The sequence below is a fragment of the Atractosteus spatula genome, chromosome 26 (genome assembly GCF_055471065.1).
Source record: "Atractosteus spatula isolate fAtrSpa1 chromosome 26, fAtrSpa1.hap1, whole genome shotgun sequence".
Lineage (NCBI taxonomy): Eukaryota > Metazoa > Chordata > Actinopteri > Semionotiformes > Lepisosteidae > Atractosteus > Atractosteus spatula.
The window spans coordinates 4,120,382-4,141,726 of record NC_142731.1 but is presented as its reverse complement, the minus strand read 5'-3'; the positions used below and the strand labels follow the sequence as shown (position 1 = coordinate 4,141,726).

At 46.7% G+C, this 21,345-nt stretch overlaps 1 protein-coding gene across 1 annotated transcript; it reads left to right on the top strand.

The window, feature by feature from the left end:
• Window positions 1-11,305: 11,305 nt before the first annotated feature.
• Window positions 11,306-19,141, top strand: gosr2 (golgi SNAP receptor complex member 2). The gene is made up of 6 exons (XM_088905940.1): window positions 11,306-11,503; window positions 12,435-12,499; window positions 14,930-15,038; window positions 15,468-15,600; window positions 16,236-16,376; window positions 18,129-19,141. Exons 1-6 carry the CDS (start codon window positions 11,475-11,477, stop codon window positions 18,288-18,290), a joined length of 639 nt encoding a protein of 212 aa, XP_088762066.1. The 5' UTR covers window positions 11,306-11,474; the 3' UTR covers window positions 18,291-19,141.
• Window positions 19,142-21,345: the final 2,204 nt, after the last annotated feature.

Sequence of the window (21,345 nt, the reverse complement as noted above, 5' to 3'; positions counted from 1 at the left end):
CTCTCCCCACCCCTGCAGGGGGAGAGGTGTCAGGCGACACCCCGGCTTGGATCTTAGGCAGGCGAAGTAACTGATCTTGGCTCTTGACCCATGTGGAGTATCAGGCACACTTTCCTGTAAATTGAGTGGGTGGGTGGGTGGGGGCTGAATTCAGCGGTTGTCCCCATTTTATCCCTTGTGTTAACAAACAAACCAGGGAAAAAAGGCCTCAAGAAGAAATGAAAACTCCCTGAGCCTCATTCGCTTGCTCGCTAGGCGATGTCTGGCACCAAACCCGAAAGCAAAAAAGACAGAGAAGCTCTGAAAAAGAGCACTGGTGCTCCTGGCCCACTCTCTTTGTCCCAGTTTCTAAGACGACGGGTTTGGCACTTCTGAGCACTGTCCGGGCTAGGTTAGAACAGCCCTGGTTACAAATACCACAGCAAAGGTCCTGAACTCCCCACTCAAAACCAAGTTTAAAGCTTCACGTGTTTTTAGCGCCTGTTATGAAGTGTGTAATAATGCTTTTAAATGTGTCTGACTCAGAGCCCACGTCTTCCCAAAATCACTCCTTCAGATTTAATCCAAACGAGACTTCTGTTGAAATCACTGGTCAGATTTGTATACACTACACTGTAAGCACAATAATAATAATAATAATAATAATAATAATAATAATAATAATAATAATAATTGCTTACACTTATATAGCGCTTTTACAATAGATCAATACTTTCAACAAGAAGGAAATTAAATAAAACAGAAACTATCTGCACCTTGGCACTGGCTTTGTTGTGGTGTCCTGTGGTAATTATGCAACACTGAGCCTCCGGGCCCAGCAATCTGGGTGCTGTGTATAACTTGGGGGTCTGGAGCCAGGAGGGATGAAGATTAATGTGTTGAATGTGTTGAAATCTGAGTCTGTGAGCTGTAGGCAGCAGAAAGAGTCTGCACACTGAGAAAGAGGCAAGAACGGCTCTCTGAAAACCTGCTCCCAGGCAAACTGCACTGGGTCTCTGGGCCATTAGCTCCGATCCCTCCAAAGTGAGAGCAGTGGTGGTAATTGGTGGTATAAGGAGGTGGGCAAAGGCATCCCTTTTAAGGCCTGTCTGTCCAAGCCACTGACGGGGTTTAAAAGCACTCCGGGCTCAAATACAGACAAAATAGTGGCGTCTCCCCACACATGGCCTTCCAGCATTCCAACACCAGTACCTGGATGGGAGACCGCCTGGGAAAGCTAAGGTTACTGCTGGAAGGGGTGTTAGTGGGGCCAATAGGGGGCGCTCACCCTGCAGTCTGTGTGGGTGCTAATGCCTCTTTATAGGGATGGGGCACTGTACTGTAAAAAGGCACTGCCCTTCGAATGAGACGTAAAACCAAGGTCCTGACTCTCTGTGGTCATTAAAAATCCCAGAGAGTTACTCTGGCATGCTGGCCAAATTTCTCATTGGCTTTTCCCAATCAAGGCTGCCTAATAACCCCCATCTATAAACTGGCTTCCTCACTCTGTTCTCCTGAGATCTGAGAGCTGGTGTGTGGTGAGCGTACAGGTGGTCTTTGGCTACCGTCACATCATCCACGTGGGGGGTACACACTGGTGGTGGTGGAGCAGAGTCCCCATTACCTGTAAAGCGCTTTGAGTGGAGTGTTCAGAAAAGCAGATATATATACATATCCTTATATACTGTAAGTGTAAGGAATTATCATTGTTGTTATAATTATTAAGATTTCGGACCAATGGGCACCACTGAGATCATCGGAATGCAATCTTTCCTTCTCCGTAGCCAGTCAGGAAGTGGACAGAACTGTGCCAGGTCCAGCCTGACGTCCACAACAGCTTTCTTTGAACCCGGGAAACATTTCAATGCATGCTTTTCAGACGTGCAGAGTTTTGCTTTTAAACATTCCCAGTTTTACAGTCCATAACTCACAGTGATCCCAAGCGCTACTGAACCGTTTCCTGTCAAATCATACAATTATCAAGATGGACGGGCTCTCTCCAGCACAGAAACTCTGCATACTTCAATAAATCACCGCTGCATTCTAGCCCTCGTTTACAAGCTCAAACACCAACATTCCGTTCTCGGCTTTCCAAAGCCTTGAAACCCTCCGTTCTCATCCTCCATCCTGAAGAACTCCATCGGCGGGCTCTTCCGAAACACTGATACAGTACGCTGCACATTCATCTGGGCCTTTTGCAATACAGCAGATACTTGCTCACAACGTAACCGTAAAGGGTCAAAGCAGCGCATCTAGCAAGAGAGGATGCAAACCTGAGACACACAGTATGGGGTAAGTACAGCACTTTGCTTAGGGGTGTAAAACCAGCATCTAAAGCAAGTACTCCGACGCACCACAGCACTGAGCACTTGTTCACAAGTGGAATGGAGCCCACAGTCCTAACCAGCACTCTGTGCTATCCTCACAAGCATGGTGGGCTTAGCTAGACTGCAAAATAAAGTGGGAAGGAGCCAATTTTTAGTGCATCTTCCAGTTTGGGGTTGTGGGGGAGCCAGAGCCTGTCCCAGCAGGCAATGGGCACAAGGCAGGGTACACCAATGACGGGACGCCAGTCCACTGCCGGGCAGACACAAGCACAAAGTTTCCCCGTAGCCAGTTAACCCACCAGCTGTGACACGAAACCCATGCAAACAGGGGACCGACTCCATGACTACCATAGGTCCAAGTCTGCGGTATAACGAGGGGTGGGTGTATTAATTAGCTCAGAGCCACCCTGGATGCAGTGTAGAAGGAGTGCATGAAGTCTTCAAAGCTTATCATTCGTGCCCTCCGGTGAGGAGGGTAGCAGTGTCTGTGTCCTGTAACGGGGAGCAGTGGGGCGTGTGTTCCTTTTCAGAGAGGCACGCCAGTGTGTTTGCTCAGTAAGGTCAGGAAGGCTAGACTGAAGTCTCCCAGGGAGCAGGCACCTTATCACACATCTCACTCCCCTCCTTACCCCCCAGCCACCCTGAGAGCACAGATACCTATCAGTCCTCCTTTGTGAAAACCACACATTAATGCAGGTGGATACTTTCAACGTCGTTTCCAACAACCGGCTTGGAGCCGACCATGCAGGGCTGCTGTGTCTCGGGACAGAAGCACACTGAAGTCTGCGATCGGAGAAGGCAAACCCTTCCGAGCTCTGCATGGCACAAACCGGGCTCAACGTTCGCCTAACGCCCAGACGGTGCTGCTGTCTGAGATCACTGAAAGGGTTAAAAGCTACGACGGGGGAAAGCGAGGCAGAGAAGGAGAGAGGGAAGGAGGAAGGAGCAAGAGGGAGGGAGTGGGAATGGAAATACTGCATCAGGTAGGAATTTGGAATGTGAAATGACTAACACACTTGCACAACCCACAACAAGCACATGCACAGCCTGAAGCTAAGAAAGACTTGAGTGCATTTTTTCCTGAAGTGAACTGAGCCAGGAAACTGAGGGAATCGAATGCCAGCAGTTGACCTCCGACAGCGATAAGAAGGCTGACCTGGGGTTCGACTCTGACCTGCAGCTGCTCGGGGACACCGGCTTAAGAGGCCCCCACTCACTCCAGCCTCCCAGCAAGCAATCGCACAACTGAAGGCCAAGAGCTGCAGCCAAACACAGGACTGCAAATTAAATACCAGTCCTTCTTATGTATGCAATTGGGATTTGCATCTTTAAATACCTCTGAGACTATTTTATTACTCTTAAGGAAATCAGTTTATTGCTGTGAGTAGTGTTGGTGGACCAGTAGGTGGCGCTCTTCCCACTGCACCTGTATTTCCAGACTAATGCTCCCATATATGACTGGGGACTTTAAAACAAGGTCTTTGCTACACGGTTATTAAAGATCCCACAGTACTGCTAATAAGAGTGTGGAAAAATATATTTGGGCTTGTTTATTCTGGCCTACCAAAAGCGAATAAGGCTGAATAACAGCTACCACGTCACCCAGGTGGGTGCAGCTCTTCAGTAGCAGATGAAATTGGTCCCCTTCAATTTGTAAAGTAGATTGTGATACTATGGGATGTAAAAAGTTACAGAAATGCAAATTATTATTACACATTTATTGCTGTTATTTTATTACTGAATCTTTTCAATAAATAAACCTCCAAGCACACGTTTTACATGCTTTTTGAATTTCAGTATAGTGACATACAGTATGTTAAGGTTTCATTAATGTTCCTCACCAGGAACGAATATTTCCCTGTCATTGACTACTGAGCTGTACAGTGGTCTTATATAGCATATGCACCACTGCCTAGTCTCGAAGGCTGGTATTCTGCAGATCCTCATGCTGTGTATAAATTTAAACAGTGGACAGACTGAAGATTTGTCAATTTGAGATTTAAGATCAAAGGGGAAGCTTTTCAAACCCCAGGGCAGAGCATAATCAAAACGATCTCCTCCAGTGGTGCCTGCTTGAAGGACCACACCACAGACTGCACAGCTGGGTGGCAGAGAGCACGACTTCTCGTGTCCAACCTCCCACTGGGGAGAACCCTCAGCGAGCAGGGCAGGGTCTGTTCCTCAGTGCCCCAAGGTCTTTGTGGCCCGACCGCTCCAAAGTGCCTTCGAGAGCCTCATCAGCTGTACGGTGCTGCTCCTCTGCACATAAGTCGGGCTGCTGGTGTCCGTGTTTTTCTGCCCAGCTGTGTTTAGACACGGTGTGCCGGGCAGCTCTCTCAAGCATGCGTCTCACCAACAGTGGTGAATAAAGAAGCCGCCCCGCACTCTCCTCCACACAATCGTGCCCCCAGAGACCCGCCCTGACCCCCTGCTGGGAGAGGCCAGGCTGGATGTCTAGATGTGTGGTTCAGATGCATGTCTAATGAGAAAAGGCAGGTAGATTAGACTAGTTCCAAGCAGCAGTCAGTGGTGAACTCCTCCGTGGACACCATGGAGTTTGGACTACAATTACAACAACGCAGAGAGATTCCAGTTTCCCTCGTTACTGCAAATCAGTGGCACTGAATACGTATAGCTGAGTACTGTTTATCGTACATTATGAATGGAAAGCATGCCTACAAATATAGCTATTGTACCTATGAGACACCAGAGCTCTAACACTGTGTAAAACTCAAAGTCAAAGGCAAAGTCAAAGAATCTTTTATTTGAGCACCATTTTAAAAAATCTTAGCAAGCACAACACATTGAAATATTTTCCCACGAGCTCAGTATACTCATGTTAGAGATCAACATGAAACTGATTTCGAATGTTGGACAGAAATAAATAAAACAGTCTCTCTCCTAGGCAAATACTGTAGGTTTTACGACACACCAACCCCCTTCCTCCAACCTCTTCTTGCAGTACTCACAAGCCTGCAGAGATCCCCAGCTCGCTGTCTGGGATCTGGGAATGGAGGGGAGATATTGTTCCCATGAGCCAGTGCTGAGCCCTGGGAACACACCTGGGGTTCTGATACAGTTTAGTTTACATTGTCGTGCTCCACTGTGATAGGAAGCAACTTAGCAAAGCAGCTCCCTATCTCTCCCTCTCTCTCACATTGAAAACCCAGCCGCCTGGGCCTCCCCACTGCTAAATCTGACCTCCACTATAAGCAAAATCAACCATCCCAGACTGATCAACAAGTGCAGCCCAGATAACAGAGCAGAGAGCTGCCTGGGTAGGGCCTCCCAGCACTGACTGTTCTCAGGGAAAGGGAGATCACTGTAGTTATTCATTAAGAAAGAGGAGGATGTGAATTATTCATTTTTATTTCAAACACCAGTTCCTTGCTCTTATCAAAATGCAGTGTTTGTCCTGGATGCCATCTTCCATCATTTAAAACCTTCCAAGTCAAAATGCCAGGCATCAAAAGAGATGCAAGATGATGTGCAGAATGTAGATTAGCATTCCGATTAGATTAATGCATGTCCGAGTGCGTGCATTGTTGTCCATAACACAAAACATTACAAGAAAACACACGTGTTTACAAAACGTAAGTCACTGTTGTACTGTATGTGTATGTGCTGTATATAATAAAGTAAAACAATGATACAGATGTTTTATGCAGACCACATTATTTCTCATATGGGCGTGACAGTGTATTTCACTTGTCAATGCCAATAAGGATCCTACAAATCTTGGTCCAATTAATCTAGTACCCTATTAAATTAAAAATAAAGTAATAAAGTAACCGATGAAGTATCCAGGTCAATCTTATCTCTTATCACTTCATGCAAAACTGAGATACAGACAACTCCCAGTGCAGCATAGCGTGTCAAGAAATCACCCTTTCAGAAAACCTCCTCACCCGCACGACTGTGACACAGTGGCCCCCTGAGAGTCAGTGCGCACGGCTGACCTGTGATGCCGAGAACAGGGTTTATCAACTGAGCCCCGCTGTAATGTAAACAAATTCAATATGCACACAGTAGGCAAAATCTGTTCAATAAGCACGTTCCTTTTTAACTTCCATTCAATGTAGCTATTATTAGAAAAGTCCAGTTGTGATACTTTGCACTGAAATGGTTGTTTAGACCTTCTTCACAATGTGATGATACTCTGTGTTAGTTCTCTCTTCTACTCATCGGGCACATAAAGGGCCAGAATGTGTTGGTGTTTTCCCACGAATATCTTTTGCATTTTCATGTAAAGTCTTCTATTAACTCTGCTTTGAGATCAAGAGGCAGTTCTGTACACAAGCGAATGGTTGTGGGAGGTTGGAACAAGAACCGCCTATGATACTAAACTAATAATATGGGGACCATTAAGATACCATTGGATGAGATCCAAAGATCAAGTAGCTACTGACAACGTAACGATCTAGACAGGAAGACAAAGCCCTCATCTCATCTGAAGTTCTTCTTGTGTTCTCATTCCAAAAGTGTGTTGCCTTCAGTTTGCACACACTGTGCCCATGTTATAACACCCACAAGCCTAAAAGGGTCTTGAATGAGTCAAGTGGCATATTTTGCTGACTTCCAAGCGGCTGAGATTGGACTCCCAGGTGGTATGGCTACAGGCGAACGAGGGGAGAAACGGAGAGTGTCAGAGAGCCGGCTGACAGCTGTCTGAGCTGTGATCCCCGCTCTCAGACCAGTCTGAAGGGAGCTCTTCAGAATCACATAGGCCCCATGTCTGCAGGGCAGGTATTTCACTGCGAACTGAAAACAGTCAGCATGGGTGGCCACATTTCTTCCAACTTCATTTCATGAAAAAAAAAATACTGGTGTTGAGTGTACAGATTGAGGTGGGATATTATTAGTAAATGCGGACGTTTTTTTAAGAGCAAAAGGCCAGAAGTATTTTGAGACAACTACAGTATTTCAGATAAATAGCTACTTTTGTGTTTTCTAATTAGGGTTGACCTGTGCCAATCGTTTTGGGTTTTATTTGCACAGTTTCCCAGTTTCTATTTAATAGGCCACGCTCACGAAGACTAAAGGGAAAGCAAGACGAGCTCAGTGGTGCGAGACTGCGAGGTGTACAGAGGTGCCTTCCTACCCCAGGCGAAGCACATGCTCCCCGGACACGACGTGGGGAGCTCGGGATCTGTGAGAGGCCTCTGTGGCACGTCCAGGCCTCAGTGACGGGTGAGGACTGGCCCAGAGAAGGAGCCTGTCCCCCGAGGCCGAGATTCCCCGCCTGCCCCGGTATTGTTCTGAGGTGACATGTTTTCATGCTGGTGTTGACAAGGGGGCAGATCGCATTTCCCCGCCCCAGGGTGGAGACAGCTGACCTACAGGGACACGAGAGGAGGAGGGCCACCTGAGACCGAGGCAGACCCTGCATTACGGCACTGAGGAGATACCCTGGCAAGACCACGGACCTCGCCCACACCACTCCTGTGTACTGAAAATAAAACCACGAGAAAGATCATGCTGTTGGCAAACAGTGTAATCGTTTCAAAAGGTACAAAATGCAAACTGTGGGATATTATAAAGATCCAGAGACCTATTTTGTACTGTATGTGACCCTTTTGAACATTGTAATGTCCTGTAGGATGAAAACATCCACCAACAGAGAATGGCTCAAATTAAGAAGCAGAGAAGATTGTCCAGATATTTACAACTTATAACCAACACGGAGCAGGACTGAAACAATAACATCTTTGGCAGATTTCAAGCTAGAATCAGCTGATGTCCATCTACACACCTAAATGCATTGGGTCCTTTGCAACTGGTAACCCCTGCTCTAAGAGCTACTTAATAAAAGAGAGTTCATGCACTCTACTTTGAAACAAGTGTCGAACAGAATCTGCAAGTTGTTCTGTCCATAATGTGAGAAGTACAATGGGCGCACAGAGAGTTCAAAATCCTGCTGCCACCAGTGGATAGATTGTACCAACCCCCCCTGACCTCAGCACTGATGTCAATGTGCCATACATCATCCGGACAGGCCTGGCATATCCTCCTCGCAGCTTCTACACACAGAGGGTGCTCTCCACCCTGAGGGAATTGTTATGACTAGAGAGCAATGCTATCAGTGAGAGCAAGAGCTGGCTTGAACAGCAGTGATTCAGCTCCGAGCAGAAATGAAGTAGGTTCTGTTAAAATGTGTAGCCTGGAGACGCCCCTTCATACAGTGTAACAAGTGTGCCTCTTTGCGATGGCTTTTGTGCGGTAAACATTATCCATAATCAAAGAGATCAGCAATTAGGTCAGAGAATGCTGCTCTCATACCACCTCCAAGACAAACTAATTCTATTTCAAATTAAAGATAAAGACAGAGGGTGTGAAGTGTGGTTTTGTAGGTATACAGGAATGCCTCAGGATTACATTATATTACACAATGTCTCCCGTCTGAATGTCTCTTGTTGAAGTGTTGGAAAAAAACTAAACTAGGCACCAGGAAGCATCCATGTCTCCATTCGCTCCATAATTGCATTAACAAAACTCGCTAACAATTTAACAACTTTACGTTGCACTTATTTTTTATTGGATGTTTGCTCATGCCTTTACTCATCTCGAGATGAACAGATTTGTGATGTCATATTCAGCTCACCTGTGATTTCTGATGTTATTCAATCTATGCAAAACATGAAAGGACATTTACTTCTGCCAATATTTAGCCCTGTGGAAATGCAACCACGCTCCTAGAATGGCGTTCAGGAAAGCCTAGATGTCAATTACTGTAGTCAAACTAATTTCTGCATTGGGTTAATCATTCAATGTCAAAGGAGTCTTCAGGCACTATTTCAAGCCAAGACACTTAGAAAGCCTTAAGGTTTTGGCTTCTCCCTGGATAAGGGGCTGGAGGTTTCTGGTTTTGAGCATAACTAATGCTGACCGTCTTTCTACAAGACAGTCTTGCTAAAAAAGAGCTACCGGAGTAGCAATATAGGCCAAAGAGAACTCCATCAGTTCCTGACCCCAGTGTGGATCAGCTAATATCCATCCAAACAGCGTGCATGAGTTTCTGCCACTTACATCTCTCCCCAACGTTCCAACGTCCTTCAACCCCTAACTTTTGTGGCCATAACCTCTGCACCTGAAAAATAACAAAATAGAATAAAAATTCTGTACAAAGACCCTACAAAGAATATCAATGATTCAATTAATGGACCAATGTGTAGAAACCCTTCGTACATAATTACATTTTTAATGTTTCGCATGTCCTTCATTCAGGTGACATGGTGGTGCAGTGGTCAGCTTTGCTATCTCGCAGTGCTGGGGTTCTATGCCTGGGGCGCTATCTGCGTGGAGTTTGCATGTTCTCCCTGTGTTCATGTGGGTTTCCTCCCACAATCCGAAGAAATGCTGACGGGTTAGTTGGCTTCTGGGAAAAAACAGCCCTGGTGTGAGTGCGTGCACGTCTGTGTCTGTGTGTGCCCTGCGATGGACAGACATCCTGCCTTGTGCAAAATGCTTTCTGGAATAGGCTTTGGGCCACAGTGATGCTGAATTACAAGAGGGGTTATTGGAAGCGATGTGTAATGTGTTTCAGTCTTTCACGATGTAGATTGATTAAAAATCACCACTGGATTTAACACCGGACAAGCTTAAATTCTGAAATTAGAATGTATGTTTTTTTTGTTCCCAATTAATTAATGAACTACATTCATAGGGTAGACGAACACCTTGCATTCAAATAAAATGGGTCAGGCATAAGAACAGTACTTCTCACTAAGAATATCGGGATTTACTTGGTGGATGCACAATATTTCTTCATTTGCTTATAGCCACAGGCTTGATGTTATTTTTGGAAGCTTGGCAGCCAAACGGTAGCCGATCAGGCTTATCGGCCAGTCTTTCTGATCTTTCTTCTGCTTTTAATCGCAGGTCACCGTTTCAGCAAGACTCCGTCGGTAACTGCCCTACGGGTTACCGGGATCAGCTGCTCACACGCTTGAACCAACGGTTCTCAAAGGTGTACAGTGTTTAGGTAGGTCCTGTGGGAAAACAAGCGCTTTCAAAATCCAGTTTTGCCCTTGGAGAGCCTCACACCTCCCGACTTCATAGCGACTCACACATCACGCACGTCTACGCAACGTGTAGGTCAAGCGTTGCAGAACGAAGCGAAGCGAAGCCGATATTTGGTCTGTAAAACTATTTTGAAATAGTACACTGTTTTATTTTGATATGTTGTAACACTTCAATCATGCGCAGGCGGCACGTGTTAGTTTTGTATTTGACAACAACGACATCTGTTGGATACTATTAAAAAAGCGTTCTTTTAGTTTATTGTGAGATACGAGCACAGGCGTAGCAGAATGGCAACTCCGGGAAAAAGGACTTCTGTTTATATTTACTACTTGCAGCATTTCATTTATTAAAGGTGCAGGTTATAATACAAATTGTACTTTTGCAATTAAAATAAAAAAATAAATCTGACAATTGTTAATATAAATTGTAATTGTACTGTACTGTTGGCCTCTTACAGTATTGCGGGCATTAATCTTCACCTTCAATTTTGAACGCAGTGGGTGAGCAGGACTCTTTCAGACTGCTGCGTCAGAAATTGATATCTCCGGGTCACTAATGTTTGATGAAAACGTGCCGCAGAAAAAATGTACCTCGCTGTGTTTCTGTCCTGACACTGGAATCGGGCGATGGTTTAGTAAAAAGCAAAACAAACTTCTCCCTCGCACAGACCTCGGAGCCGTACGGCTGGGAGCTACTCCCGTCTACTCGCCGGCTCTGAAGGCTGGTGACCACTGGGACATTCGAGTCGTTTCTATGTCAGGGGGGGAAAAAAGGAAGATTAGCTTCCCGTGTTGCCCTGTCAGGAAAAAAAGATCCGAGTCAGTTTTCCTTCGAGAACTTAAAAATGAAAGTCTCTTGTGTACGACCACCATGCCTTACATCGTTAGAAGCATTTTTTAGACACTTCAGCCACCGGGTCAATCCAGTACCACTTCGTTTACATTCAGGCAGATCCGTGGATGTCCAAGTCAGCAGCCGGGGTCCTTCCAGCTGGTGACGTGTAAAGTATGCACATCTTCCACGGGGAAAGAGAAACTCAGGGGTCCGGGGGAAATTTTAATCTTATTGCTTCCTAGTATAATTTAACGGTTTTCGACTGGTGTCGCTACAATATTGTGCATTCGTCCAGTGGGACCGTGAAAGAAAATGGAGTCGCTTTATCATCAGACAAATAAGTAAGTGTTTCACAACGTAGCTGCTGCTGTGGATCAATATAATTCACTGTATTAGAAGTTGTAACGAATACATGATAAATAAACGTCCGTCTTGCTCTACGATGCCCATTCCAATAGTATGTATTCCTACTAGATATGGAACAATACCCAGGACCTGACATTTGACTTCTTTAAACATGTTCTGTGTTGCTAAATGTCCGTGCAGTATTGATTAATAATTATAATTATAACTTCCCGTTTGTCTCTTTCGACGAGTTAAAACTCTTTCGTAGAATATCGGGAAGAACAGTTATGAGAAAATCTGCGATCGGAAATGTATGAACTGAATGATTTAGCTGACATCTGTTTTCCGAATCACTCGGCCAAGTTCCGTGGAAATGCTTATCACTGAGTCAGCAGCGATTACACAACTATGAACGTGTCCAGATCGATGGAACAATATATTGTTTCACTTAGATGAAAATAATTTGCCCACTTAATAATAAGTAAGATATTGATTGATTAACGTATTGTTTCGGAGCAAAAAAGCTTAACATACACGCGCATATGCACAGCATTCTCAAGAGAGTGCTTTGGTACGTTCGTTTTTAATAAGGAAAACGTGCCTTATTTATTACCTGTGCATCCGAAATAGGGAAAACAGATGATAAATCGGCGTGTTAGTGAATTAATTAAGGAAACAATCAACTGATCGTAGCTGAGATGTTTAGCTTTAAGGTGTGCTTGACTGGAATAAGCCCCTGCCCACACTCGAGGAAGGGCTAGAAGCGTTGCCTGTTAGTTCTGTCGTGCAGTGACACCTGCTAAATAAACTTACAGCAAGGTGTAAAATAAAAGTTTGGGATGTTGCGATCCAGGAGACTGCCTAGTGCTGGTCTGGGGGCTGTGACTAATTTGTTTCTTACCTTTCGGTTTCTGTTTTCCCTGACAGACAGATCCAGGAGGTTCAGAGCAGCATGGGGCGGCTGGAGACGGTGGATCGTCAGTCCGTTCACTGTGAGTCTGACAGCGGAGCCAGTGCCCACTGGCCCCGAATCCTAGCAGAGTGCTTCCACTTCTGTCTTCCTCACCGTCTGCACTCAGGCGGATCTGATCTGATCTTTAGCCAGTTAAGCTAATATTTTTTGTCCATGTTTAGTGCTGCCCCAGAAGGGTTATACCCTAAGCCAGCTGAGTGCCAGGCTTTTAAGTGTTTGCCAAGCTGACTAGTCTAGCTGGCTCAGACTGGCTGTGAAAGAGCATCAGCGTTAACTGGATAGCAACAAGTGTGTGGAGATGATCAGCTGACAGGGGAACAGATGAATCCGATCAGAACAAAACTGATATCTTAATTGTAGGAGGTTTGAGTTTCTAATGTAAAAACAAATGCACAAACTAGAATCCCATTAAAATCAAACAAAAACAGCAGCAGTGAATGAGAATACCATCACTTCCAAAGCACAGATGATTCAGTTTCAATCTCTAGTTTTTGGATCCGGACACTGGCTGTACAAAATGCTGTGTCTAACTGTATGTAGCTACAACTCCTTATTTTTCCACATCAAACATTTAATGTCTAATATACACGGAGATTCTGTGACTGAAATTCTCAATTAAGTGGGAACTAAAGATGCACTCTTAAAAGTAGTGTTTAAAATAAAACCAGGAGTTTTAACATTACCATGTGTGATTAAGGACAACGCAGTCTGTGTACTTTTTACAGCAAGCCAGAATATTGGGGGAGATGGTGCCCACACAGACTATGCTAACCTAAAATGTGTCTTTGAACTTTCGCCACAAATTCTGTAAGTGAATCATTACGTGGTACCTTAGACAGCAGGTTCCTCAGGGCCAGGATAGACAGAGTGTCAGGTTTCATCCAGTCCAGGATTTCTTTCCACAACAAGGCAAGTCTGCCCTCTTGATCCTGTTTAGAAGACACTTTTGTTCCCCATACGGCCATTCAGATACTGACATTACAATGCTGCAGTCCTCCAGCATAGATTTTAGGAAAGTAAAACCTCCTCCCTGTCTTTACGAGAAACTACAGCCTACTGGGTATGAAAGTGACATTTTCATGCTGACAGTTGACCGTTCTGAAAAGGTGTAATCTGATATAGGAAGATTTCTAAATTTATTAACTGATGATGTAATGATTGGACAGCATCTCAACGCTAATTTTTTTTCCCACCACTTTCTGCTGTTTTCAGAAGTCTAGACTCTGTACTATTAATAATCAGGCACGGCCCTGAGAAAGGGACTGTCCTGGCGGGGCCGTGTCTCTGGGTGCTGCCCAGTGCTTTCCTCTCTCAGCTGCCCGCTGCCCACTCTCCAGATTGTTTTCTGTGGTGGGCAGCGTGTGCCGAGCCAGGCTGGTGCCAGTGCAGGAAGTGGGAGGGGAGGGAGAGAGGCAGGCCGAGATAAAGACTCTGCGCTCTGGCTGCTGGTCAGCATCTGAAGACCTGAGCCTCAATAAGAACTGCAGCTCACTAGGCTGCTTCAGAACCTGGAGATCTGGCCAGTGGGGAACTGTTGAGAATATCCTATATATTAAGATAAGATAAGATCACTGTATTGGCCATATACAATTTATTGCATTAGGAATTCATCTTTTCGCATACCCTTTTCGCATAGGGGTTAAGGGCCTTGCTCAGGGGCCCAACGGAATAGGATTCCTCTGCCGGCCGCGGGATTTGAACCGGCAACCTTCCAGCCACAGGCACAGATCCTGAGCCACAGAGCCACCACCCCGCCCCATATCACGTATTCATGTATATGAACGCCTGTTTTATCCATAGCTATTTACATTTACATAACTCCTTTACACAACAAGGTATTGTACCGATACAACATGAGAGAAGTTGGTTCAAAGGCTGTGCCTTATGTGGGATTTGAACCCACAACCTTCCAGGCAGAATATCAGAGCCTGAACCTCTGCTCCACCCTGCTGGCTGATTTCCCCATTTCCCCCAGAAACTCAATGCAATCCCGGATCATGCCCATTCCCAGATATTTCCTCATTATTAGATGGGAAAAGAAAGAGTAGAGATATGCATCAAGGAATTAAAAATAATGATAAAGAAGGAATAATTTAATGCCAGAAACCTGCTTAAAAACCCTCTATGATAGGATAGTAGAGAGGGCAGTGATTTAGTATTGTATACAGAGATGCCTGTAGTTGATTCTTCTAGTCAGACATTTTTCTGAAACTGCACTCATGGATGAATGCATACCCACGGACAACAGCACTATGTGCCAAAGGCCACTGACGGTACTAATGCCCAACGAGAGGGCACATAGGAGCTTCACCAGCACACGTGCCGAGGTCGTGCCTGCTGGGGTGATCCCCCAGCACGCAGCTGCTGTGCCCCTGTAAGGGAAGATGCAGAAAAACAGCGCGTGGAGCTCGTGGAGGGCTCCTCTCTTCACCCCCCTCTCTCTCCGCAGTGGTGGAGAACGAGCTGCAGGCACGAATCGACCAGATCTTCAGCAGCCTGGAGAGGCTGGAGATCCTGGCGGGCAAGGAGCCGCCCAGCCGGCGCCAGAACGCCAAACTGTGAGTCCCAGCCGCCCCATCCCCAGATCTCCTTTTCACCACACCTCCGGGCTACTGGCTTACTCTTACACAATACCTGCGCTGATGTAGCGGGTTTTCCCATCCTAAAGCCCTTCACATACGAGGAAGCCCATTTCATCCACCCACCTGGGGAGCAGGCCAGCAGCCTCTTTACAAAAACCCTACACACATATAGTCTTTAGTGGGACTTTATGATGTGGAAATTGTTAATGTGCACACAATCCCCTAATAAAAACCAGAAAGTAACCTGAAGGCCATGTGCCTGTCCTGTGTAACTGGGTTGCCACCTCTCGGAGGATGCCATGGCAGGTTCTGGTGTTGTGTGCTCTTTAAGCGAACTCTGCAGCCCCGCCAGGCTCCAGCCGTTTGAAGAGACCTCTCTGTCTCTCCCCCCTCCCCCCCGTCCAGACGAGTGGACCAGCTGAAGTATGACGTCCAGCATCTGCAGTCGGCCCTGCGCAACTTCCAGCACCGCCGCTACACCCGCGAGGCCCAGGAGCGAGAGAGGGAGGAGCTGCTGACCCGGTCCTTCACCACCAACGTCAGTACAGCGGCTGCACCAGACCCGAACACACAGATATTTACCCGCCTCACAGGAGTGAAGCACCAGAGCCGTGCAGCCTTGGAGAGCTGGCTTTCAGATCTTGCCCAGAACGCAGAGCAGAGGCAGTAGTCTCTTAAAAACAAGTCCAGAAGCCACAGACAAATACAGTGATGTATTGATAATGTCGTGCATTGACGATCAGTTCTGTCAGGAATCAACCAGTCTTGCTATCAATGGTTGTGGGGATGTGGAACCATCTGGTTGAAGCCAATTCTCTGGCTTCTTTCAAGAACTAGCTGGATGAGTAAACTTGAGTAATCAAACTAGCCAGGTGGGCTGCAGGAGGTGCTCGTATTTAACTTAATGCTATGTGGTACCTGGGCTAGACATCTGCTATTTGCCTTTCACATGATAGGCCTCGGTGCGTCACTCCACACATCCGCAGGCTACTCAGATTGAAGCTGCTGTACTCAGCAGAACGCTTCAGAGGCCTTGACTGGCTACATGGTTGTAGCGGGCGAAGCCGGGACAGTGGAACGGCAAACGTGAGAAAGCCTTTACCTGGCACAGTGCAGCAGGCGGAGAAGCTGAGCAGTCGGTGACCCCGCGCTGTGATCCCTCCCTCCCTGCAGGACGCCGACACCTCCATCCCCATAGACGAGACCCTGCAGTTCAGCTCCTCCCTGAACAGCGCCCACCGAGGAATGGACGAGCTGCTGAACAGCGGGAGCAGCATCCTGGACAACCTGCGGAACCAGAGGGGCACGCTCAAGGTGGGCCTCGCCAGCCTTCTGGCGCGCGCACGCACGCACGCACACGCGCACTGGTCGTAATGGCAGAGGGGGGCTGACCCGGGCTCCTGAACTGTACGCGCCACACTAACAAAACAAAATAGAGGAGCCCGCATTGTTGTAGGGAGCAGAAGCTGTTGGAGCTCAGTTCTCAGCCATGACACGCTTAGGGTTCAGTGTTCCATATTCACATAAATTACCACCGTCTCATCCAAAATTTAATTAGTATTAACGTGAAACGTGAAGGCTGGGGCGAGGGCTCCACTCTGTTATTTAGAATAAATGGGGAAAGTGTCCCTCACAGTGGACGACGATAAAAAAAATAGTTCCTTTCAGTAATTTCCACATTGCACTCTGTAGCCTTGAAACAATCAACTTTTACCCAACTTTGTTACAACAGAACAAAAAGGATATTCAGGGAAAGTCAGATATCCATCAAACAGGTTTAGAAGAAATTTTGGGCGGAAACCGTAAATGGACGTAAAATAACAACTCTTAATGAAACATCTCTTCGAAGTTTCCATTCAGCAGAAGAAGAACACGTTTTCCTCTCTTTTGTAGCAGGAACTAGAGAAACCCTACCCATCAGTCCATTCGAAGTCCATAGTGTTTTCTGCGCTCATGACCCATTGAGAGTAGCAATCCCAGAGCCCAGATAAGAGAGGAGCAGTGTGTCATCCGGAGTACTGTCTGGAACAAAAACACCAACAATTTCTTCCACATTCAACCCTTTAGCTGATGTCAAGAATGTGAGGAGCAGAAAGTTTTATCAGTCCTCCACATATGGTCTACCCCCGGGGAACAAAAGAAACTTGAGAAACTATTGTTCGTTGTTGCAGCCTAAATTGGGGACCATTTGTTTAGGAGGTCGATACAACAGCAATGAAGAGAGATGGTATTTGCGCCATGATTATTATATTATTGTATTCCGCGGGCGGAAGTGGTTCTAATTTGTCCGTTTGTCCAGGGGATTCTTAGCTTAGTGCGTAACCGAGCTGTGCAGCCCATTATTGTGAGTATCAAGGGAATGAAATGACTAAATGATCCTCTTGACCCTGAAATCCTGCAGGGGAATGTGGAGGAAGACCCCGGCCCGGGGCCGTTCGCTGGTGGCATCAGGGGTTTGTGGATGCCGCTGTGGCACAGCGTGTGTTAACAGGCTGGGAGCTGACGGCATGTTTCCAGGGAGAGCCCTCTTCCTGAGCTGGTCCTGGGCTCCGGTTATCTGGGTGTGTCCCTTCTGGGGTGCGGTTGTTTGACTCCAGACTGTCCTGGCCATGAGAAACTTGTGGAAAAGGAGAAAGTGGGCAGAAGAAAGAGATAACGCAGCCGGATCCTCTGGGGGGGGTTCTGACCGAGCGCGCACAAGGTGCATCTGACAGGGCCAGGGCAGGGCACACACAGAACCGCTCACTCTCCCCAGACCAGATCCACACACTGAGCACCCCCGCGCAGGCAAGAGCACACAGGGCTTGCTCCTTTGTGTCTGCCGCTTTGGGGACAAGAGTGCAAAACAAACAGGAAAATGTGGTAGAGACAGTAAATATAAGACAAGTAGATTCAAGGAATAGCAACAATTAGGGGTGTGTGAAAAGCAGACATCTGGTGTCCCATCAAGTAATAACTCGATGAGATCATCAAGTCAATTAGCTGCTAGCAGCTCAGCAAGATAGATGGACCGGTTGGCTTCCTCTGGTTTGTAACTTCTGTTTTAATCTCTGTCCCCCCCACCAGGGCACCCATAAGAAGATGCTGGATGTGGTGAACATGCTGGGGCTGTCCAACACTGTGATGAGGCTGATCGAGAAGAGGGCTTTCCAGGACAAGTTCATCATGATGGGGGGCATGCTGGTCACATGTGTGGTCATGTTCCTGGTGGTGAAATACCTGAGCTGAGGTCTGCCCTCCTCTGCCCGTCCTCCCACTCACTGCCATCTCAAGGACAGCCTTGACACGCACTCCTCGTCTACCTGGGGGACGCTCAAGAAAAAAAAAAGTGGATCACATACCACGGCCTCGATGGACGAAACTGTTTCTCATCTCTTTTTCTCCACGTTTTCTTCCATTGTCTCTGAGCTGATCTTCTAAAACGGATGCATTGTAGAGCAGCTGAGAGGGAAGGAGAAGTGACCCGTGACCAATTGCTCAGGATTGTGTTCAGAAACGCAGTTGCACACCCAGCTTGGCCATAGCTCTCCTGATGCAGGAGTGGGCAGGAGAGCCTGGGCTTGCAGCTTAATGAGTAAGTGTTAAATGCTAATGGGAGAGGAATCGCCAGAATCTTGTAATTACATTGTACATTTCCACTGTCTGTCCTGGCTCGCTTCTCCCCTGGGGTTCCTCTCCTGTCAGGATTCAGAGACAGATACGGTGAGAGCAGTAAGGCCTTTGCAACATGTGGAACAGTGAAGCTGAACTGAAGCCAGCAGGAGAATCGGGCTCATTGGTGCCTCCTCTTGACCGACCTCATCCATCTGTTTGCGGACCTCACCTGTCCTAGAGGGAGGTATCGTGATATTTCCACTTTCTCCATTGTTCCACATTTCTTACGTACCTGTGCACTCTGTACGATTCTGCCATTTCAACTACAGTTGAATAATGTAAGGAAAAGACTTCTCAGGGCTCGCGGTCATAAGTTGTATGGTGGTCAAGCAATGTAGATTTAGAGGGAGTCCACACAGAATTAACACAGAATTCATAGGACAGAAGAAACTTGTGTTAAAATAAATCAAATGTTTAGTGAACTGTATGATTTGTTTTCGCTGTTCTGCATGATCTCGTTACTTTGATCCTAAAAATGGTTAAAATTATTTTCAGAATTTGCCTTCTAAAAATGAGGATGAGCCACACAGCACTGATTGAACTGAGGCTTCATGCACAGGCAGAACAGCGCTTTGACCAGCGCGGCCTAGTCTGTGAACTAGTTCCTTTAATTACTTCTGTTTGGAGCTGTAATGAGATCAGTGCTTCAAGGTTTTGGCATATAATTGAAAGTGAAATTAAAAAAACTGCATATCTGTGACGCATCTTCATTTTTGGTGGAAGACCCTGGGGTCTCAGTGCAAGGAAAACATTCACTGGATGATGAACCAACACATCCCTGCTTCTCAGAAAAGAAAATGAAATATTGGAATTTAATAAAACGCATAAGTAGTTTAATAAAAGTACAAGATAAAAAAGGCTGAGGAATGCCAGTCATGATACCCTGTGGCAAGCTGTATTAATAAAGCGGATCGCTGCTGCAGTGCAGGCAGTTGCAGCCATGGCAGTGTCTTTCAGGAATGCGTGGTGGGAAGGATGTGCACGCACTCACCGTCTCTCCTCGATTTCCTTTACGGTGGAGGAAGTTCCGATCAGCGTGGAGGCGAACAGAATTCCAGCCGGGGGGCTGGAAACCGGCAGCCAGAAGGAAACGAGAGATCGAGCAGAGTCAGGCCGCTGGCTGCACTGCTGCTCTGGGGGCGAGTGGATGTGCAGTCCTTCCCGCTACGAACTCCTCAGGGTTTGTTTTTTTACTCGTTGACTTTTTCTTTTGCGGAATCCATCCATTTCCTGACCTCTGTATCCAGCTTGGTGTCACCTGGAGTCTATCCCAGCAAGCAGTGGCCGCAAGGTGGGCTACACCCAGGACAGGACATCCATCCATCAGACAACGGACACCTACACTTTTCCCAGAAGCCAGTTCACCTACCAGTATGTTTTTGGACTGTGGGAGCAAGTTGGGGCATCCAGAAGAAACCCACACGTACAAGCTGACATTTTTGTATAACAAAGGCTCATAAATGCTACCATTCATACGTGCCTTGTCCATGATTTTCCATATTCAGCATTGTCTTCTATTTTCTGTACTAAAATGCCAGGACCCTTATTACTGGTTATGAATGTAGCGACTGGAGCTGCCAACCCCATGGAAACATCAGCTGTTAGTACAGAGAATGTCTCCCTCAATTGCGTGCGGAAGTCCTCCTTAAGGCATGTAAAATCGCACCAGAACCAACAGTGGTGGTTTGAAAATAATTCATTTGCAATGCGTTTCAATGCTGTGCATTGTACATGCCAAGATGATGACCATCACAGAATGGTAAATATCTTCTTCTGTGATGCATTTGTACTTGCAGGTGACCTCAGTGGCTGTTCCCGTTTTAAACAGTTAACTCCAGACTGGCAGGAAAACCAATATAAAAGGTGTGAATTCACCCCCCACCTCCCATAGGAACAGGCATCCTTACCGGATATCAGGTGCAAGTCCATGTGTCACTGTCTCCCCCCTCCGCGCAGCTCTTCAGACGCCCAGACCCCCAGGGGTTTCCTCTCCGGGGCCTCTTGTCAGAGCTGCCAGTAACGCCCCCCCCCCCCCCCCCCCAGATTAAAGCTGGGAGAGATCGAGCCCTTGCAGGACAGGAACATGCCGGTTTGTGGAACCCCGACTCGTCAAGATGAAAGACGGAACACTGTCATGTCTCCCAGTACAGACTGGGGGGTCAGCCATCCAGGAGCTGTGTGAAGCCAAACCCCAGAATAATAGATCACTGTAGACCCACGCTGATAAAGAGTACCCAAATAGATCAGACCAAGTGCCAAACCTGTATTCTGACCACTGACTGAAAAATACCTGAAGAAGGCTCAACAGCTGAGACGTTGCACCTCACCTTTCTATTTTTTCAGTCTGAATTTAGCCTTTACGTGTTCCTTTGAAGGCAACGAACGCAGACACCGCTTCCCACTTGGAACACAACCTGACCACCCAAGTGTTCCTAAAGGGAAAAAATCGCTCGGAACTCACAGCAGCAATACACTGCAATTCACCCACAGAACAGACTACTGGCTTCAAATGAACGGCAGGTCGTAGACCCTCTGGCCAGTATTCCACCATTGTCAAACACACACAGTGGTGCTCAAAGTTACCTCTGAAAGCATCAAATCACATCAACATACAAAAATAATCCCAAAG

What these genes read in the sequence shown, in the direction of transcription:
- gosr2 (XM_088905940.1), top strand. Translation starts at nt 11,475, where the DNA reads ATGGAGTCGCTTTATCATCAGACAAATAA. An exon ending in CTTTATCATCAGACAAATAA is followed by an intron (nt 11,504 to 12,434) that starts GTAAGTGTTTCA and finishes TTTCCCTGACAG; the next exon opens with ACAGATCCAGGAGGTTCAGA. An exon ending in CCCGGTCCTTCACCACCAAC is followed by an intron (nt 15,601 to 16,235) that starts GTCAGTACAGCG and finishes CCCTCCCTGCAG; the next exon opens with GACGCCGACACCTCCATCCC.